Below are 20,102 nucleotides of genomic sequence, written 5' to 3'. Positions count from 1 at the left end.
GCAAACTTGCCACACTTTGTGTTGGGCACTTAAATGCTTAATTTATTTAGAAAATAAACTGATACTAATTATAGGGCAGCCCAAATAATTTTTTACTGCAAATTGTAGTTTTAATGGAGTCAAAGGGAGAGGAAGAGAAAGTCCTGAATTGTTTTAATGGGCAGTAATTCAAGTGCAGGGGTACGTACACGTGTGTTCCCATGACCTGCCGCCCCACGAACCCCTATTTACTCCGTGTACCCCCTTGACAAGGGAATTGCCACTTACCATATGGCCACGCAGATCTCGTAGGGGTCCTCGCAGTAGGAGTTGAGGTTGCAGTTGCTGTAGCACACCTTCTCCTCGCAGGCCGGCGGCGTGGAGTCACACCACTTGCACAGATTGGTCTTCAGGCTGCGGCGAGCGCCGACACTGCAGGCTACAAAGGCAGAGAGGTGGTGGAGGGTGAGTTCCCCATGCTTGCCCGGAGCGGGGCATGGGGGCACCATTTTCAGCGATTCACACAACCAGTGGAGAAGGAGTCCAAATCGACTCTATTTCTCCATGCATTTGTTTATAGCTTTCATTTTGCTCCATTGCTCGGTCAAACGTGCTTTAGATTATGCCAAAGCCATAGGGATGCTGGCGATGGGAGGGATGCTGGCGGTGTGGAGGCAGGTCCCGCCGGACGAGAGCTTTGCAGAGCCTGAGAAGGCGCAAAGAACCACGTCTTCCCTCTGTTTTCTGTACCGTTTATCATCAAGGGGAAGTTTATTCCTTCCTCTACAACCTAGGCTCAAGCAGGCGTCTCCCCTCATCCTGAGTGCATGCAGTGTCCAAAAAGGGACATCTCTGGGTCTCTGCAAGCCTGAAGACTTTATTTATTCCCCTCCCTGGGGGGAGAGAGGTGCTGAGGAGGGACGCACAGCCAGGCTGGGGCAGCTCCCTCCTCTCCTGCTGCCTCCTTGTCCTCCCTCTGCCCATTCAATGAGCCCAAGCTGGGAAATGTGTTTGCCACCCGCTCCCTGAGCATCTGTGTTTTCGGCAATAAACGATGGGCTGAGACTTCCCGAGCTCTGGGGCAACAGGGGCTGCTCCCTCTGGGGCTCTGTTGCCCACTCTGTCCCAACCCGGCATGAGATGCTCTCCTGCCCCTAGAGCACTGGATCTGGCCGCAGCAGCAGGAATAACTGCTGCCTGTGTGGAGCTGCTCTGCGTGTATCTCACAGGCATAAAATTATCTCTATTTTTATACAAAGGGTGAATGAACTATGCTCGGTTAAGGGATAAATCCCAGCTAAATTTAAACTTCCTGTTTTAAGGCTGCTAAATGTCTTTTTTTTAAAAAAAAAGAAGCCATTAAGTGGCTTATGTAGAAATATATATTTATAAATTTTTACTTAAATAAATACACTCCAGAGTGTTCAGGTAGGAACCTGAACTACAGCAGCTAATTTTTCAAAGTTTTGGGCCATATGTGCTTCTCTGGCTGCAGCTTCCCCGAGCCGCCCGGCAGTGCTGGGTGCTCCCAGCCCCTATGAAAAGGGCAGTCGTGGCAACAGCCATCACAGGGGTTTTCCATCACCAGCCGTTAGTTCAAACAAGAAACAAATTGCAAAATCCCCGACTGCGGCTTGTGAAGCCTCAGCCCCTGCAAGCAAGGCCCTGCTGATACAGGAGCACACCCACGGGCACCCTCGGGTCTGTGGGCAACTTGCAGGACCTCCTACATTCTTGGTGGTCATATCTGTGACCTGCCCGTGGCCAATGGCCGAGCCTATGGTCCCTTTCCTTTTTAACGCATATACTGTCCCAACAGCAAATGGGGATTTTTAACTTCTCTACTTCCCAAATCCAGGGCGCGCAGCCTGCTCTGACAGCATCTCACGTGCCTGCTCCGCTTCCCTCACTGGCCCAGACCCCCCTCCATGCGACAACCGTAAAAGAGCTGCTGGAAGGCTCCCGCACAGAAATAAACCGTTTACAAGCTCCCGTGGCCTCCTACGTAGGGCCAAGGTTAACAGCGGAGGGGAAACCTGGCTGCAGAAGAAAAGCCCGTTGCATCTGAAGGCTGGAAGGAGGAAATTTTGGTTTAAATGACCCATGCGAGGCTTAAAATGCGGCTCAGCAGGGATCGTGTTGTGCAAGGCAGCGGGGGAGCCGGGAGCAGAGTGGATGAGGATGCTGCCCACAGCCTCTCGCTCAGCATCCCCCCTGCCCATGGGGCTGCTGTGGCCCTGCCGAGGCACCCGGGGGTTTTGTGCATGACCTCAACAGACCCAACACCCTGCATCCATCCAAGGGTTAACTACTGAAATTGTAACTTCAGCTGGGATTTGAAGCACCTGCAGCCAGCACGAGCCACCCTCGCCTCCCTGCCTCGCTCTGCCGGGGCAGGACTCTCACGATCCCAGGCAAAACTCCTGTTGAGGATGAGAGTTTTGGAGATGGATCAGAAATTAAGCCCAGCATTTGCGTGGGGCTCTTGATCTACAGCGACAGCCACCGTGCTCTACAAGCTCCATTGGTGTTACTACATGGGAACAAAGAATTGAAGGTAAATTGTGTTTTCCCCCCCAAAACCAGCGCTACCACACCCAAGGCTATGCTCTGGTGGTGTCGCCGCCCTATTTCTTCTTTCACCCTTTCAGCTCAACCCATCCATGCCCTGGCTCGTGCTGTGATCACAGCATGCTCATGCAGGACTGTGGGCTCAGCACCATCATCCCAGGGATATTTGGGGGCCCTGCGGAGGAGAAGCAAATGGACAAATCGAGGTTGTAGATGTCGCTGATGCAGAAGAACGATGGGGTTTGTTATTTACGTATTTATACCCACCAGGTATGTTATTTACTTATTTATATCAAGGGTTTGCTTGAGGTCTCAGAGCAAAACGTCAGCCCCGGCAGTTTTGTACTGGCGCGTGTGGTGGGGATCTTGACTTGGCAGTCATTTGCACTGCGGAGCGGAGAAGCCAGGGCAGATGAAAGAGTTAAATATGGAAACGAGATCCAGAAATATAGCAGTAACCAGACAAAATTCTTTGGAGACAAATTGTTCTAAACTAGCTCAGGCTGCGATTCTGTTATCTGCTCTGCAAGAAAGGTCAGAGCAGGAATATCTCTTTTTCCCCCCTCCTTCTTCTCCTAGGAAGCTAAAAAGAAGAGCACAAAGCCCACTGCAAGTTTCTTCAGGACTTTGTGTCCTTGAACCATTAGCTCGTAGGTACAATTTAACTGCCACATCACTCATCTTGGCCCTGATTAGACCCAGATGAACACTTTCAATATTAATACTCGGATGATTTAATAAAGCTGCACGAGCAGTAAAAGTAACAATACACTTCCATAAAGGGGTTCCAGATGTTGCCAAGGCAAATGCTAAACATCAAAATACAAACTTCAAAAAAAAAAAAAAAGGACAAAAAAAAAGCTGGATAAGCAAAACTTGGAACAAACTATAAACTAATTAAATGTGGGTTGAGTTTTCCAAAAATAAATTGAAGCCATAAGGATGTGATGTGAGCCAATAAATAGTACAGTTAGTCAAAGTTATTGTGGAACGACAGTTGGACAGATGGTTTGAAGTCACCGATAGGTGGGCTCACAGTGAGCTTGGCTTCCTATCAATAGGAAGGCTTGTTCTCTTGTGCACGAGAGCGGGATCAAGTCTTCTGGTATCTATAACTGGGACCCCAGAGAGGTTACTGAGAGAATATGAGATGATTTTCAAGTAGAGGAATAAAGGAAAAAACTACGCCAAAAGTGCCTGAGTCTCTCCTGCAAGAGCAACAGGGGTGATACCACCACCCAAGGACACTGGGATATTTTTTCATGTGTGTTGGGGCAGGCATCCAGGCTCTCATTGCCCACAGGGCATCCACGCTCTCCGCTTGGCCGCCTGCAAGGCCCATTGAAGCACCACCGCCATAGTCAATAACCCATCCACTTCCCCCATAAAAGAGTCATCTAAAACAGCTCTCCAAGAGAATTTCATACCAGTCCCATCACTGCAGCCACGGAAGCAGTCAGCTCCCAACAGATGAGCTTTTTGCTCGCTTGCCAGGTGCTCAGCTGCCAATGGTGACTGCAGCTGTAAGAACCCAGCGGGATAAATAGGGCTCTCATTAGCTCGTCTCTACGAATGCAGCCCCAGAGAGCAGGTAGGTCATCCACCACCTAACTTTGGCTCCAGCTTTCCACACGCTGCAGTCCGCAAGGAGGGTGAATCACTAAGGAGCGAGCCTGGGGTGCACGGAGGTGGGGGCACGGTGCATTTGTTACAGGGAAGGAGAAAGCGTTTCGTAGCCAAAGCGATGGCATGTGCAGGCAATGCATTTTCGCTGCGGGGCAGAATGAGCAGTTTTAGTTCTCAAATATTCTCTCTGGCATGCTGTTTTGTGACAACTAAACACCAGATGTGCTTAAGGAAAGGTGCTTGGTGTGAGATGCTAAGGCACTTGCACCCCTCCCAGCTCTCCCCCTCCCGAGGTGGAAGGGGATCAAGGCCGCTGCCACACAGGACCTCCATTATAGGACCTTCAGATTATGCTCTGTCTTTCAGTAGCAAATTGCCCATAAATTGATTTTATTTTTCACGGACAAAGAAAAATCAATCATTTTTAGGTCATAAATGCTCTACAATGAGGTCTACCCCCTCTTTTCTGTGTATCTCTAAGCACCCTGGGATGGGGCTGATGCTAACTCAGCAATTGCAGAGGGCTTCTCAGCTTGCCGTTACTGCAGCAGCTCTGGGAGCTCTCTGCATCACGTTTTCCACGCAGGTCAGTCAACCTGTAATCCCCAGGCTTTGCACTCAGAGAGACTGAGGCCTGGGAGATTAGCTGCCGTGCTCTGCGGCTTTCTCGAATCAGCAGCACGCTTAAACGCAGGATTGGGGAGCACCTCGATCTCAACCCTGCAGCCATGTTGCTCCTGGAAACCCCCAGGTAGGTGCCCTGATGGAAACCCAACCTGCGCTGAGACCTGCTTTCCCACCTGGGTGAGCCCGGGCTCAGCGGCAAGTCCTTCGTCCGCTGCTGAATTTAGGATTAGGCTTTGCCTTGGGCTTTCATCCATGGCTAATGACGTGCCTACAAAATAACAGAGCCTCTCATAAAATTATTACGAGAACAAACAAATTCCTTCCCTATTATATACAGTACTTGTTTTTAAGATTAAAACAACAGCAGGGCTGATGGGCTCTGCTCTCTTGCTGACCCATGTGAGAACACCAGGACCTTGGTGTTCTCCATTGGCAGGTTACTCCTGGGCTGCCTCCTCCATGAAGCAACCACCAGTGCCACGGATGGGCTACGTCGGGGTAATTCCTATGTCCCTGATTTCCAGGAGATCCTATGCAGGGTCAGAAGTCCCCATTGCAATTGTCCAGCATGACCTGTGCAACAGAGATCCCAGATTTCATGCAGTCAGCTCCAGCTTGAGCTAGATCCAATCTCTCGGAAAGCGCCTGGTCTCACTGTGGCATCCCACAATGCTGCAGGATCTCCCCAGAACTAGACCTCAAGGTGTTGTACTTTTATTTCGGATGCAGCTCGGCTTCCTCCAGCACAGTTCTGTTCTCCAGTGGTGGGATCTGGTGCTACTTTCAGGTGCTGAACCAAAGAGGTTTTTAGTATCGGGCCGCTCTTCTCCATCCATGTGTTTTACAAACACTGTATCTTCATCTTTGTAGGAGAGGTAAAGCAGACCAAACAGAGCTGAAAGAACTTATTATCCCATTTTTTGCCCCTGCAAGGCACAAGCCCCCGGCTCCCCCAGGAAACCTAGCAGCTCTCAGGCTGCATTTGGTTCAGAGGACCAGGCTCTGCCCTCAGGTATGTGGTCCCACATCGTTCTGCATAATAAATACTGTACTTGGCAGAGAACAGTATGGAGAAAGGAATGAGCCAGTAATGTTTCCTGGTGAATAAAAAAGGACTGATTTTGATTGCGTTAGACATCAGTGCTTCCCAGTGCCAGAAAGACATGCAGTATACATTTCTGGTTTGCTTGGACCTTCTTCAAACAGGCTGGTAACTGCCTTATTCCACCACTTATTTTTCCTTTGTGAAAATATCCCTTTAAATTAAGTGTTTAGCAAATACTGCTTAGTCCCATTACAAAGTAAATTGGGTATGGATCGTACCAGCAGACTTCTCCAATCTCTTTCAGATGCTTAAATTACATCATGATCTAACTTCACCCTGGGGAGAGATGAGCTCTGCAAAATATTGTCCGTCCTTCTGCTTTGGTAATCTCCGGTATTTCTCGGGTACCTTTCGCAAATTGTCTACGCGTCAGCGCAATGACTGCTTTTGGGGTGTTGGATGTTTCATACGGGGGTACCCCAGGGTTACGCCCCAACAAAGCCGGCATTGTCCGGGCGAGCTGGAGTGCCAGGGGCCAGCGAGGCAATGGCTGGCACTCGGTGGGGAGGATTTGGCCGGAGCGGTTTCTCTTTGATTTCGGTCAGTTGATGTCTGCGCCTGCGGGCGAGGACAGGGGGAGTGTGCCCTCGGAGCCGCTTGTCTCCTCCATCCACCACGACAGCCCATCTTGCTCATGCCCAAGGCACTGAAAGCAGGCAACGCCAGGTACCCTTCTCCTCTACCCGCAGCAAGATGCTTCCCCTCCAGGAGATCTCAAGTTTCCTGCCCCAGATTTCACTTTCTGTCCCCCAAAGCCGCTCCTGCTGGGACAACCCCTGCTCCATCTCTCTGGGCCCTTGTTTGGGTCCCGGAGGTCTGGGTGCCGGTGCAGGGTCCGGCCGGTGCCCGCCGCCGGGGCGGGCTGGCAGGGAGCAGGCACGCTGCTGCAGGACGGCTGGGCTGGCGGGGACGCCTGCAATGGGAGGGCTGCACAGGCAATTATCTGCCATATTGTGCTCTCGCTTGTATTTAAAAACAACAACAGCTCAACTGACTCATAGATCCTACGGCCTCTGAGTCATTTTTTATTTCTGGATTTCACTGCTCTGCCCTTTGCAATGAAGGGAGTTGCATGCGCGCGCACACACACACACATCAAGTTCACATTTGTTTTTCCCCTATAAAAACAAAACGATTTCCATACCATTAATGAAACAGAAATGATTTGACTTCGCGTACCCTGGCTTTTATTTTCCATTGTATAAACTCTGCAGATGAAATAACGATGGTTGTAAAGTAAACCTCTTTTTTTTTTCCTTTCCCTTTCCAGGCAGCCTCTTTTCAAAATAGCAATAGGGAGTCACTTACAGACTTGGCTTGTGCTGAGCCTGTAGTAATTAACCCCTTCGGCCCTAGCTTTTCCTCTGTTGGTATTTAACCACAGCGTGGGTGAAGGCGGCAGTACGTCTCCCCTGGGACAAGAAGCAAAGTGAGGGAGCAGAGCAGGCAGGGAAATGCAGGAAAGGAGGAGAAGAGCTGGTCCGTGCAAAGCAGTGGAGTGTGCTTGGGGCAATGCACCCACGGGTTGGACAGCTTTCCTGGGAGAGCCGAGCTGCTGGCACTGCAGAGCCAGAGGTACCTGCAGTCTTCCTGCACACCCCATTTTTTTGGGTGCAAGTCAGCACCACCGTTTTGTGTTTAGTCTGGCAGCCCTGTCCTGGGTCATCTCCCTTCCTTCTTGCTCCCCAGGGACCACCAGCGCTGACATTTCAGTGAAATGTCCTTTCTCCTCCACATCGCCACTGCGGAAATAATCTGCGGTGAATAATTTAATCACCAAATCTTGCTCTTTCTGTTTACAGGGCCATTATGATTTTATGAAGTACTCAGAGGAAAATTAATAGGGTGAAGTAATACCTTACACGAGCAGCAGATACAGCTGGAGCTGGGCATGTGAGCACGTGCCTGCCTTGCCCTGCCGGATGGGGTGAGCTGCCCTCTCTGCAGGAGCGTGAACTCTGCTTTTCGATATACCCTTACCATTACACACGGTCTGTGCAGGCAATCTGTCTGTCTTCAACGCTTCTAAACATGCCACAAGCATTTTTCCTAATCACATCTATCATGCAGCAGCACAACCCTGCATCCCCCCAGCATCGGTTCAGATGCTTCGCCAATGCCTGGCCCGGGCGGGTTAGTGACACCGGCTGAGACACTGTTACTCTTCCCAGAATGGGTGATGTGTTTTGTATTATTTCTCTTGGATTTATTAAGCATTATGTAACTGGCTAACCAATCCCGCATGCAACGCAATCGCGGCTGATTTCATGTCAGTGGAAAGTAAACAAAAAAAATGTTCTGAAGTGGTTGCACTGAAATTCATTTCCACATGCAAAGCAATTCCTGGAGGATCTTCCCCATCTCCACGCGGCTACTTTGCATCCAAGCTCTCATGCAACCCATTAGAAAAGAGTTAAGGAAAAACTGCATGTTGTACATGACAGGGCATTACAAGCAAATCCTCTCTGTTTACTCCTTGCATAAAATTATTAAGTTAAAGTTTATTTTACTTAATTATTTTTCAGCATCTTTGTGGATTTCTGCTGCTCCTTGAAATGCGTTATGCTTGCATATTGTTTGTCTTTTAGCTGGAGAACTCCTTCAAACGTGAAAATTACTTGCCAAAGAAAGTTTGGCATTAAAGTTTGCAGAACAAAGCAAGCCAGCCCTGCAGTGCTGAGGTCCCGAAGCCCAGCAGGACCCGACCCAGCGCGATGGGGAGGATGTTCTGCCCTTGCTCAGCTTTGGAAGGACTGTAAGTATCAGGTGAGGCAAAAACTATACCCCCATTAGACTCTGAACTCAAGCTCTTTCAGGAGCACTCTTCTTTCTGGTTGTTACGGACAGCGTCTATTCCATTAACACCAGTTTGCACCCTGAGAGGTTGAGCTGAGGATGGAGGAACACGGAATGGATAAAACACAGACCTAGTGGCCCTGTACCATTTTGTTTGTTTTTCTCAGTGTCTTTGAAACATTCAGCAATGTCTGAAAATGTTGTATTTCTGAATACGTTTTGCCGATGCACTTAACCTTCACTGAAACATCAGTAAAGTCAGTGGCTGGGGGATGCCCGTTTGCATGTTATTTGCATTTTTTTTCAGTGAGCCCCTAAGGCACCCAAGCACCTGCTTCACCCGGCCAAGTAGCTAAGTCCAAGTTAAGCTGAATGGCTGAATTAGGCCTGGCTGGGCTGATGGATCATGTAATAGCGTTTGCCACTTGCCAGGCTGCGATTTGAACACAAAGGTGGCACCAAGCCGTGATCCCAGGGGCAGACAACGGGTTGTGAAAGGGCAGGACAGGACAGCCCTGAAGGCGATGCTGGTGGGCAAGTTCACAGCTCCACGTGGGTGTCACCACTGCACCTAGCCTTGTGCCGCCTCGCTAGATGAGCAAAGTTGTCCTAAAACCAGGAGGGAACCCACAAGTTAGGGCTTTATCCTCTGTTCTGGAGGCTCACTTATCCCCTCGGGAGATGAGCAGGGATGCCCTGCATCCTTCATTGAAAAGGAGGCCCGGGGGAGGGTTGAAGGTTAGCGCAGGAGTCCCGCAAGTCACACAGGAGAGCAGCTTAACACAGGGTTTTTTCACTCCCTTAGTGCCGAGTGTGTGCTGGCTGTTGCGGGTTGCTGTGTAATTACGGCCGGTACCTCCAGAGCCATTACCACGCCAGGCAAAAACTGCCCTGGCAGACAAAAGCAGTTGTGAGTTTGCCCGGTAATAACTGTACTTATGCCATGAGGCAGTTGGCAGCCGCTGGTTAAGTACTGGGCTATGAAAGTCAAATGCGAGGAGCTATGATGCAAACCAAGGCTCGTGGCCGTTCTGTGTCTGAAGGTGCAACACAAGATCTTGGGTGGCAACAAGTCCCTTTCATTGCACCTATTGACCCTATTCCTTTCTCTTTTGTATCTTTTGCTGTCCTTCCTACCCATGTGTGGCACTGGTAAAGCTCTGAGAGAGCAAGCCAAGCTGGCAGCACAGCCTGAACAACAAATTTGGAGTCTGGGAGGGAAAAAAACCCCACAGGTGCGAGTCAGCCCAAGGAAAAACCATATATACACCCAGTCCCATGTGGTTACCTCCACCAGCATCACACCACGGCTCCACCGCCACAGCAACTCCCACCAACCCAGACGGCGCACGAGGGGAACATGCCATTTCTCTTTGTCAGATGGAAAGCAGAGCAATTTATTCAAGGTCTGAAGAGGGGGGTAAACTGCTGAGTACAATGTTCATACACAATTCTAGCAGCTCTGCCAGCACCTCTGCTTATCTGGGACTTTGCAGGGTAAAGCAATGCATTAGCATACGCCATAGTGTGGTGTGTGTAGGCTGCTAGTGGGGTTTGCAGAGGGCTAAGCTAGCACATCCCACATGGCAAGTGCCTTCTGATGATTGGGGATTCGCATGCCATGTTTTCAGAGGGCTCTGACATTTCAGCCCTTTGAAGAGCACTCTGCAGTGATCAGGTTTTGACTAAATCCTGGTCTTAAAAAGGAGTCCCTTCTTCCCACCTCCCACGCTACTTGGGGGAAGGAGTCACAGCCTGGCCACGCACGGGTGGTTTGAGCTCATCTTGTCGCAAGTCATTGAAGAAATTGGTGAGGATTTAACAGCCCTGGCAGGTCTGGGAGCTGAACAGCAGAAGGTAAGTGTCAACCAACTCCACAATGCTGTTGCCATCATTTTTGTTGCTCTTGTTTCTCCAGAGCTACCAACAGCCTATCCTATATCCTATTTAACTGCAGCTTCTGCATCTCAGTCTCAGGAAAGATGCAGCAGAGATGAGTCCCCCTCTCTATATAGAAAAAGCAGCAGCAATGAACCTAACAGCAAAAGCAAGTGAGCTGCAAGTCGGTTGTAGATGTTACTCTGTATTAACTACTGCAATTCAAGTAAAACTACTGCACAGCAGTTTTTTTTTTTTACTGTTATCATCATATTATACTCTGGAATTCAGTTTGGTGCATATTTTTCAGGCTCTGCAGGAATCCTGGATCTCCGTGAATAGATGGAATTGAATTTTAAAGATATAGTCCAAATAGGTAAACATGTCAGAAACATTATCTGGGTCACATTTGGGCAACAGGGTTCGCTCTGTTTTAAGTGCAAATGGTTTACTGATGATTTAGATGAACTTCCTGAGGAGTGTTTGAAATTCCTGGCACACGTTCGATTTACCATCTGCTAGAAGGACTTTGATGAGCCCACAAAGAGACGTTAGACTGGAGCTGCTCTTCATATCTCGGGTGGACGTTTTGTGATTGACAAGTTTGTATTTTTTTTGTGTTTGTGTTATTCTGATTCCTGCGGAGAAGCGGGGCTTGCAAGGGACTGTGCGATATGCTGCCGGGGCAGAGATGTTGTGTTAATTCTCCGTCAATGTGCTGTCATCCAGTTGTTGCAGCACTGCCCATTCTTTATGTCTGCTAAAATTATTATGTAGAGTTGAGTTTTGCCCTCATTTAGACTGGATCTAACAGCAATTAAGTAATTTGTGCTGTCAGAGGGAACTTGAACTTGAGGCTAGCCTGGGTTACAGATGCTAAAAACTTTCTCACTTCGCCTGAAGTGTCCCACATTTAGCACGTAAATAGATGGTGTGTTCTTCTCTTTCATTTCTTTCTTGATCTCTTGAAAAAAAAATGTTTTAAGGAGCTTGTGTTGTAACCTACCAAAAAGCACTGCCCAATAAGGTTGAATTCAACTTGAATATTTTCCATTTTTCTAAAGCAGAAGAGAGCTATGGCAGGAGGGCAGAGGGAGCAGGTTTTTGGAAAGGAATTTTTGCAGGAATGGAACCAAGAGTCCTGTTGACAGGGCCTGAAGTGCTTTTTCTCCGCACATGAAAGTAACAGGAGCTTGTGTGTCTGTGCGATGCCTCTCAAGAGATCCCTCTTGCCGGAGAAGGAGGGGGTTCCCGCAGGTCCCAGCCCCTGGGCAGAGCTGCAGCACAGCTCCAGGGAGCCTCGGCAGCTGGAGGGGACGAGATGCAGGGGGCAAAGCTGCTCTTCCAGCATGGAGAAAAGGACAAAGAGGGGAATGTTCTCTGTTCACCGTCTCCCGCTCTGAGATCCCATCATTTTGCAGTACCGCATTGCCTTTTCAACTCGGCCTCCTGCCCCAGGATACCCCAGGATACATGCCACAGTCTGAATATCACTGAGCAATACTTCTGCACAAGAGCTGGCTCCCAAGCCGCAGCCTGTTGAGGAGGTAATAGCCCAGGCAAGGGTGAAAGAAAAGCTTGGCCACTTGTGACGCTATTTTACAAACAGGTGAGTACAGGGCAAATATACAAAACCGGAGTAAATATGTGCTGAGGAGATCTCACCCCCAAGCAAATAGCCTCTGCCTCTGGTGGGAACGTCTGCGACCATTTTCTACCACCGAGTGCCTTTTGACATATTAAAGGCATGGCAGGAACTGAGCTCCCAGGGGATCCATTGGTCTTATTTCTGTGGACGTTTGTACCCTGGGTCTATTTGAAGAAGGATGATTCATTCAACTGCTCATTGCTTATGGCTCCGTGTGTCACTTCCCATTGTAAGAAGAAGGGTCTTGTTTGCTATCGTGGACTGGTTGGGGCTAATTTTGGGATAGATCTAGCGTGGAAAAAATGCTTTATGCAGCAAGACAGTGGCTGATTCAGTTTCTTCCACGCTGGATGCTGGTGTTTAGAGTCTCCAGGCAGGAAGTTTTATCAAGCAACATCAGACAGATGTTCCTCATCATGTCCCAGCTGCATTGACTGGTGACCTGCTCTGTCAAACACTTGTCAGGGGACACGGGCATTCATTCTGCACGTGTGGCATTTTATTAAACGATCCACCTGAAAACAGTAATGGATCTTTTTAAAGAAATATCTATACCAATATTAATTGTAAAGACCCCAGAAGCGCTTGTAGTCATGGCACTCCCAAGAACCATTCCTGGGAAGGGGTCTGAGTTCCTGATTTTGCAGGAAAAGAGAAGAAATTCTTCTCTGGATTTCCAGTGCCAGGCACGGTATGAATTCACATCGGCAGTATCATCTTCCTGATGGGGTGCATGGTGCTCCAAGGCAATGCAGGACACAGTCAAGCCTTCTGGTTTGGAATGGCTGAAGTGAGAAGGGATCAGTATCAAAATCTCAGGGTTTTGCATCGTTGATCTAAGGAAAAGGCCCCTCTTAGTGGTGTAACAACCAGCAGGCCAGGAACTTCAGCAGATGTCTCTGGGCCTCCCGGAAGCAAAGATATAAAAGTGTGCTGTTCCCAGAGGGAACATCTTCACAGGGACGCTGGGGGAACTGAAAATATTAGGAGATGCTCAGATACTGGGGCAAGGAGATGCCTGATCAATGATCAGATCACATCAGTTGGTGTCACCTCAGGTGATTGCTTCAGGGCTCAGCCCTGCCTGGACCCTGGGCCAGGGCAATAGGCCAGCCCTGTTGCTGACTGTCATGCTTGCGCTGGTTCCAGTTGCTGGCACAAGCTCATCAGCGCTGCTTTGCAGGCAGGGCATGTATTAGGGTGTGATGGTCCTGCAGGCATGGATTCTCCAGCTCCCAGGAATGGTCAGACGACTTGCCATTGTATGCTGCAAGGGGAGGACAACAGCTCTTTGCAGGCTGAGTGAAGGCAGGCAGGCGTTTCCTTCAGACACCTTCAGGACTCATCAGCACTAACTGTGGAGCCGGGGTGGAAGCTGCTGGGAATGGCTTTCTTTGGACCTCTGCTTACCCAGAAGAGCTGGAGTTTCGGACCCAGCAGAGAGTAAACAACATGGAGCTAAAGGGAACACCTCCATCCACAGCATGGCAAGGTGCGAGGTCTTGCCGCAGGGAGAGCATGTCCAGTACGATGCTGCTTCAACCACTATGAGAGTCGTGGCCAAGTTGTGGGTTGAACTGGAGCGCGGGACTCTGCAAAGTGACCCCCAGCAGGTGCCACCGCTGGAGCTGCACATCAGCTCCCCATTACAGCTTGCTTCTGCCGATAGCCGCAAATCGCACACCAGAAATGCTGAAAACATCTTTTTTTTTTTTACTTTATTTTAATCTTGAATCCTGTCTAGTCAAGGGTAACACTTGGGTTGAGGTATATCCTCGGAGCTGCTAGAATCCACGTGGGCGATAGCCCTCCATCCAGTGCAGACTGGCAGGCTGTGGTGTACAGCTGGATACATTAATTGCCCCAACGCCGAGATGCATTTGCTTTAGTATAAATCAGCTGTCGTTTGTCAGGCGTGTTCCTGGCTTATCAATGGGAAGCAAAACACTGCAGTGGAACAGCTCCATGAAAGGGTAAGTCCCGGAGCAGCGTAATTGGTGGGAGCATGGGCTGCAGAGGGGATTGCACGATAAGCCGGCTCTCCCACTTCTCCTAAAAGCTTGACAGCTACCAGCAGCTGGAAGGAGAGTTTCAGCCCTACATGGGCTGTAACAAAAAGATGAACCAACTGACAAACAAGAAATATGGCTCTGATGGACGTTACAGATTCTTTCCGGAGGCAGGATCACAACGGCTGTCTCAGGGATGTGCACGCGAGCAGGGCCAAGACAGCTTTCAGCCACCCCTTCATTTCCCCCTGAAAATCCCTAAGGAAATGTTATCCCACAGTTGGGGTCCAGCGTGGAGATAATGTAGCTGTAATCCACAGGTTTGATAAGGCAGGCAGCTATCAGTGGTGTTATCCCTCCTCTACATGGAGGCCCCTTCCAGCGCGAGGCTTTCACTTGGCACACAGCGCTAAACACTGGATGTGAAAAGAGCAAAGTGTGTGGGAGCTGCTGATTTTGTCTCCTCGGTGGGACTGGTTTTTTTTTAATAAAAAGATCAGATGTTGCACTTCCTTGAAAACACAACAGTCTACGGGAGAGTTCATTAGTTTATGGCGAGTTGCAACACTGTGGAGCCTGGCTGAAAGCAAATGTTATTGCAAAGAGTTATCACTAAGGGGAGAGGAAAATAATGTCCCGAGGAAATAAACTCGACGGAGCAAAACATGGAACAATATAAAGCTGTGGAGGACAGGCAGTAGAGTTGAATACTTTCTCAGAATAAAAGCCCCCAGTCACCTGTTTTTAATGCCAGTGTTTGCTTTCTGCATATTCAGTGAATATGTGGGATACATCTGTTCAGGACTCCATCTCTAATGGGAGTAACAAGTATCATGATTGCAGCTGGCTGAACTTTTTTACTGCTAGTACACAAAAAAGTCTTTGTGACCATCATTAAATAGTGATAACACCAGTAAAAAACCGGTAAAAATCAGCTTGGTTTTTTTTTTTTTTAGAAAACGGTGTGTTTTAATTTCATGTTCCATGGAATTATATTTCAAAAAGGACTTTCCTCCACAAAGCCCCCCACTAAAATACAGATTTGAGCAGCTTTAATGCTGACCAGCCTGTCTCAAGTCTGAGCGAAGCTGGAGATGCAAGGGGAGAGGAAATGCCCGCTTTCATAAATCTGACATAGCTGTACACTGCCAGCTGTCTCAGCCTTCAGTTAGTCTAATTTACACCAAGGGCTGAAACTGTAGTATCAGGTTTGGAGAAGTGTAAAGGTGAATTCAAAATAATCCATCACTTTCCTTGCTGAGTCTCATGCCACTTGCAACACTGCAGAGGACTCCAGTTTTGCATTGTCAGGGTTTTTCTTGTGCTTTCCCCTTTTATTTCCTAACTGGAGAATTTGTTGCAACTTTGTTCTTATTTAGCTTCCTGGTAGGATGCACAAGTTTCTCCTTCAGGCAGTGGGATGCTGTGCCTGCTCCCAACCCAGCTACCTACACCCGGCCAACGTGGGGCCCTTGCAGCCTCTTGGTTTGTTCTGAGGGTGATGATTTCTTCCTTGGTGTTTTGGCTGTCTTAAAACAACACCAAAGCAAAATATGGTGCTGCTTGAGAAGGATTGTCATAACCAACCCTGCAGCCATGTGTCCCAGGGTGGGCAGCACCCACCTCCATGTGCTGCGTAGCATGGGAGAAGAGGTCTGCTCTGCTGCTCCAGCTCAGCCTTGGACCTGCAAAGCCCCTTTCTGCAAATGGATATATTTGCCTGTGAAATGGAGGGTGATTCTTCCTTCGTCCTCTTCCTTCCGTCATCCTCTCACCAGCTCAGGTTTCACCCCGTGTTCCTGAATTGTGTGTGCGTTGGTGTTGGGGTGCAATCCCAATAGCTCCCCTGCCCGAGAAGTGGGCTGGCATTTCGGTGGCAGTACGACCCCTGGTTTTAGCTCTGGTGACCTTAGAAATAAGAGGCTGACTTCTTGAACGAGCTGCCTGAGGAGCCTGGGATAGGTCAGAGATTTCTTGAGCAGATCAAAAGCCAGAGATGTTTTTCTGACAGCCCCAGAGCTGCCTGTCATGATTTATGAATTATATACGCTCTATATATTTAGCCGAAGAGGCTCACTGGGGGAACAGGGGCTGGTTTGTGCAAGCAGGAAAGAGCATGTGGCTTCAGAAAGCCACCATCTACCAAGAGATACTCCCTTGAATGTCCTATCTGTCTGCAGAGCCATCAAAGTGCCTTGAGGGACTGTGGCAAAGGGAGCCCAGGAGACTCACAGCAAAAAATGTCAGGATATTTTAGCAGGCCAGCATTTTAACAGGAGACCGAGTTATGGGGAAGCAGACCCAAACCCCAAGAGCTGGGAGCTCTGGACTCAGGCAAGCAGACCTGCAACCCTCCCTCGTTTCACAAATCCTCTTTCTCTTTCTTTGGAGCTTCAGCAGATCCCATGGGGTACAGCTCTCCCTTGGTAAGCGCTACGTGCCCTGGCAGATTTTGAGTTTCATGTCCTCTTTTGGAGGTTGGATGCCCAAAGGCACTCTACCGGGCTCCTGGGGCTCTTCACACCCTGAGAGCATCACACCAGTGACACTTAGCTCACGTTCTTGAGGTTGTCTCAACAGCTCAGAGAGTTGTGGTGCTTTTCTCTCCGTGAGATGAGATTTTGCTCAGCCCCATGCTTGTGAGGCCTGACCTGAGCCCTATTCCTGACAGACAGAGCATGAGGGAGACTTTCCCGATTCTGATGCAAAACAGAGCAGGAAAACTCCTAATTATTAACTTTAAGGCCAGAGTGTTTCCACGTGCACAATACAGTAATCCCGATATCAAGTCTGTAGCTTCTGAATGGGTTATAGTCTACTGAGCAGATAGTCTTGGAGTCTTGAAGGCTTTGAGCAACAAAAATCCACCACATGCTGAGCCTGAGTAATTACCTGCTGGAACAACTTTACTGCGTTGTGCTCTAACACAAAAGTGCCTGGTTTCAGCTTCCAGTGTGTAAATCTTGTTTATCCTCTGTCCCATAGAAGAGGAAGCTCTCTGCCAGAAAGCATCTCTCCGGGACCTGGTTATAGACGATGACTAGCTCACCTCCCAGCTCTCTCCTGGCCAAACTAAAGACACTGAAAGCCTTCAGCCCCCCCATTGTAAGACAGGTTTTCTAATCCTGAATGATCCTTGTATTTTTTTTGTCCTGGGCTAGGTAAATCCAGAACTGCACCAGCTCTCTGCCCTGGAAGGATTCCCCACTCTGCTGCATGAGGGTTTGTGTTAGCAGTGGTGCAACTACGGCTCCTGTTTGCACCTTCTGCTGAGAAAGCCATGTAAAAATGCTGCCCTCCAGCAGCCACTGCCACTGGGAAGAAGTTCAAGGGTAAGATATTTTGAAGCCTTGTTAGGGCTGGCCAGGGAGAATTAGGGAAATCCAGTAGTTGAAATTTCAGCGTCTGTCAGACTACAGTCCTTTTTTGATAGAATCATAGAATGGTTTGGGTTGGAAGGGACCTTACAGATCATCTAGTTTTCCACTGCGTATGGACGAAAGCGGTCAGATGTGCAGTCTGATGACCACTCAACCATGTTGGTGATTAAAGGGATAGAGACAGGCAGCGTGGAGCACAACCCGCGGTCTCCGCTGCCCCAGTGTAAACTGTTAGGGAGAGCAGCAAAGTCCCTAAAGATGCTCAGCTGGAGTTATTCTGGGATACCTGAGATGCAATCCGGGCCGTGTTCTCTATGGCAAGTCTTAAATCTCTGTGCTAAGAGGAGTGACTTTGCTGCTGTCACCAAGCTAGCACTCTCACTCTTTCAAGAGAGGCTGGATGAGCGGTGGGATTTGTTGCTTGAAGAACAGCTGAATGTGCATTTTCTGTCAATTTGGGGAAGCTGCTGTTCCCTTCTCTCTTAATGTCAATGCAAAGTGGGCTCCCAGGGTACTTTTACTGTCTCAGAATGACTGTAGGGTCGATCTTAACACTATATGCAAGGGAAGTGGATGTAGCCCCAGAAAACATATATCACTGTTGAGCTGAATCACAGAGACCAAGCCTTGGCTTATTTTTTTTTCCCCATACAGAGGCCAATTTTGTCATCATATCACTCACGTAACCTTTCAGATGAACTTAGTAATCATGATATGTTTTGGTTTGGCTTCTTTCAGATTAAAACCTTGCCTTTCAGAAAAAGGAAACCATAAGTTAAATAACTCCAAAATTAGGTATTTCTGAAGGATAATTAGTGGTCTTCTTTCTTACCAAAAACAACCCAAGACTGTGCTTTAAATAATACCTTGTAGTAATTCCTTCAGTTCTGCTCCAAATGTGATTAATTTAGCAGGATGTTATTGGTATAGCATCCTACATTTCAAACCACACTTTAGGGTATTATCTACAATAATGAATACTATATATCTCTGCAACTTTTTGAAAAATCAACCAGACCTTGTGTCCTAAATCCCCCCATCTGGGTCTTCTGTGCTTCAACAGTTGCACCAAGGCTTGTATTTGCCTACACCCAAATTACCAACCGATCATATTCTTTCATTCCCTATTCCTGTAGATAGGGGGACCCATGTAAAGTGAATGCAGATACAGATGCCTGCCCCCAGTTATTTCATTTGGATGCAAAAATACTGGAATTATAATCCTCCTACTTCATCACTTTGAGCAAAAAACAGTTTTAGTTGCACTGAAATTTCTATAGCAAGGGGAATGGGTCTGTGTTTGTAAAAGAGTTCACTGTAAAAAGTGCCGTTGTCCATGCAAATATATAAATATATACTATATAGGGATATATGTGTGTATACACATACCTAGGCACTATATATACAGAAAGACACACACACATACTTAGGAGATGTGTATATAACACTCACTTATATACAAATCTATTCCCTGTTATGAAACAATCATCAAGATATAAACAAGAGAAGCTAAACCATGGATGGGCACATTTTCAAGTGCTGCTGGCGGGTTTTATCTACGGTATTGAAGAAGTGCTATCAAAACCTAAACAGGGCACTTATTACAAAGAAATCTTTACGTAAGTGCTGGAAAGGTTTGCCGAATAACCAGATGTTGTTGCAAAGACACTACTTCTCCCCCTCTCCCCATTTCTTTCCTTCTTGAATAGTTCGATTAATCCTGTGCATAAACCGGGGCTGATAAAAGTTTTAAGCCGCAAACTTCACCACATCTGGACACTGTCGAAGCCAGATCGTTCAGCGGTGCACTTCAGTTGCTTTTAATCTCCCTCAATAAAATAAAAACTTCCAACAAGTAATGCTGACCTACATATATTTTTGCGCTGTAAACACTGACATCTGCGAGCTGCTCCAAGCGAACACGCAGCGCTTTCCACCAAGGCAATCGCTCGCCCTTCGCCGTAAGAGAAATACACAGCTGATGCAGTCGTAGCAGTGTATTCTGCTAAACTCTCAGCTATTTCCAATCCTCCGGCTAATTGCTGTCAGGGGAGAAATCAAAGATTAGCTATTTTGCTGAAGGAAGGAAAAATAAACGACCTCTCGGAGTATGTTGCTTAACGTTGTCTAACCAGAAACATTTTTCTACTCACAGAAGGAGAGCAGCAGTAAGGAAAGCAGACCCGGTCGCCTCCAGTAACCCATTTTCTGGATCCTGCCAGTGACCAGAAGCCCGGCTTCACGGCATTGACCAATTCATCTTCCCTCGGTGCAGCCAGTCTCCTGTGTTTCTGCTGTCAAGCCCGGAGCCCCGAGTTTGCAAGGCTCCCGGCTAGGCTTGCCGGGAAGGCGGATCCAGCCGCTAAAGCCCAGCTGTGTGTGGGGTCCGCCCAGGAACTGCAGTTTATGAACAAACTAAGCCCAACTCTCCTCTCGAAATATATACAAATATGGGAGGGGGGAGCCGGGGGAAGAAGCCTGGC

The 20,102-nt window shown here is 48.3% G+C and overlaps 1 protein-coding gene across 1 annotated transcript in view; it reads right to left on the bottom strand.

Moving 5' to 3' along the window:
* Positions 1 to 19,852, bottom strand: part of LOC127018314 (TGF-beta receptor type-2-like) — a 33,721-nt gene extending 13,869 nt beyond the window's left edge. The window contains exons 1-2 of the mRNA XM_050899870.1: positions 19,773 to 19,852; positions 268 to 418 (exon numbers count right to left, since the gene is read on the bottom strand). Of these exons, the coding sequence (XP_050755827.1) occupies positions 268 to 418; positions 19,773 to 19,824 (203 nt within the window). The 5' untranslated portion in view covers positions 19,825 to 19,852. The remainder of the gene's footprint in view (positions 1 to 267; positions 419 to 19,772) is intronic.
* Positions 19,853 to 20,102: the final 250 nt, after the last annotated feature.

The sequence above is a fragment of the Gymnogyps californianus genome, chromosome 7 (genome assembly GCF_018139145.2).
Source record: "Gymnogyps californianus isolate 813 chromosome 7, ASM1813914v2, whole genome shotgun sequence".
In the NCBI taxonomy this organism is placed as follows: domain Eukaryota; kingdom Metazoa; phylum Chordata; class Aves; order Accipitriformes; family Cathartidae; genus Gymnogyps; species Gymnogyps californianus.
The sequence above is the reverse complement of the archived record's forward strand: the minus strand, read 5'-3'. Positions and strand labels throughout refer to the sequence as shown.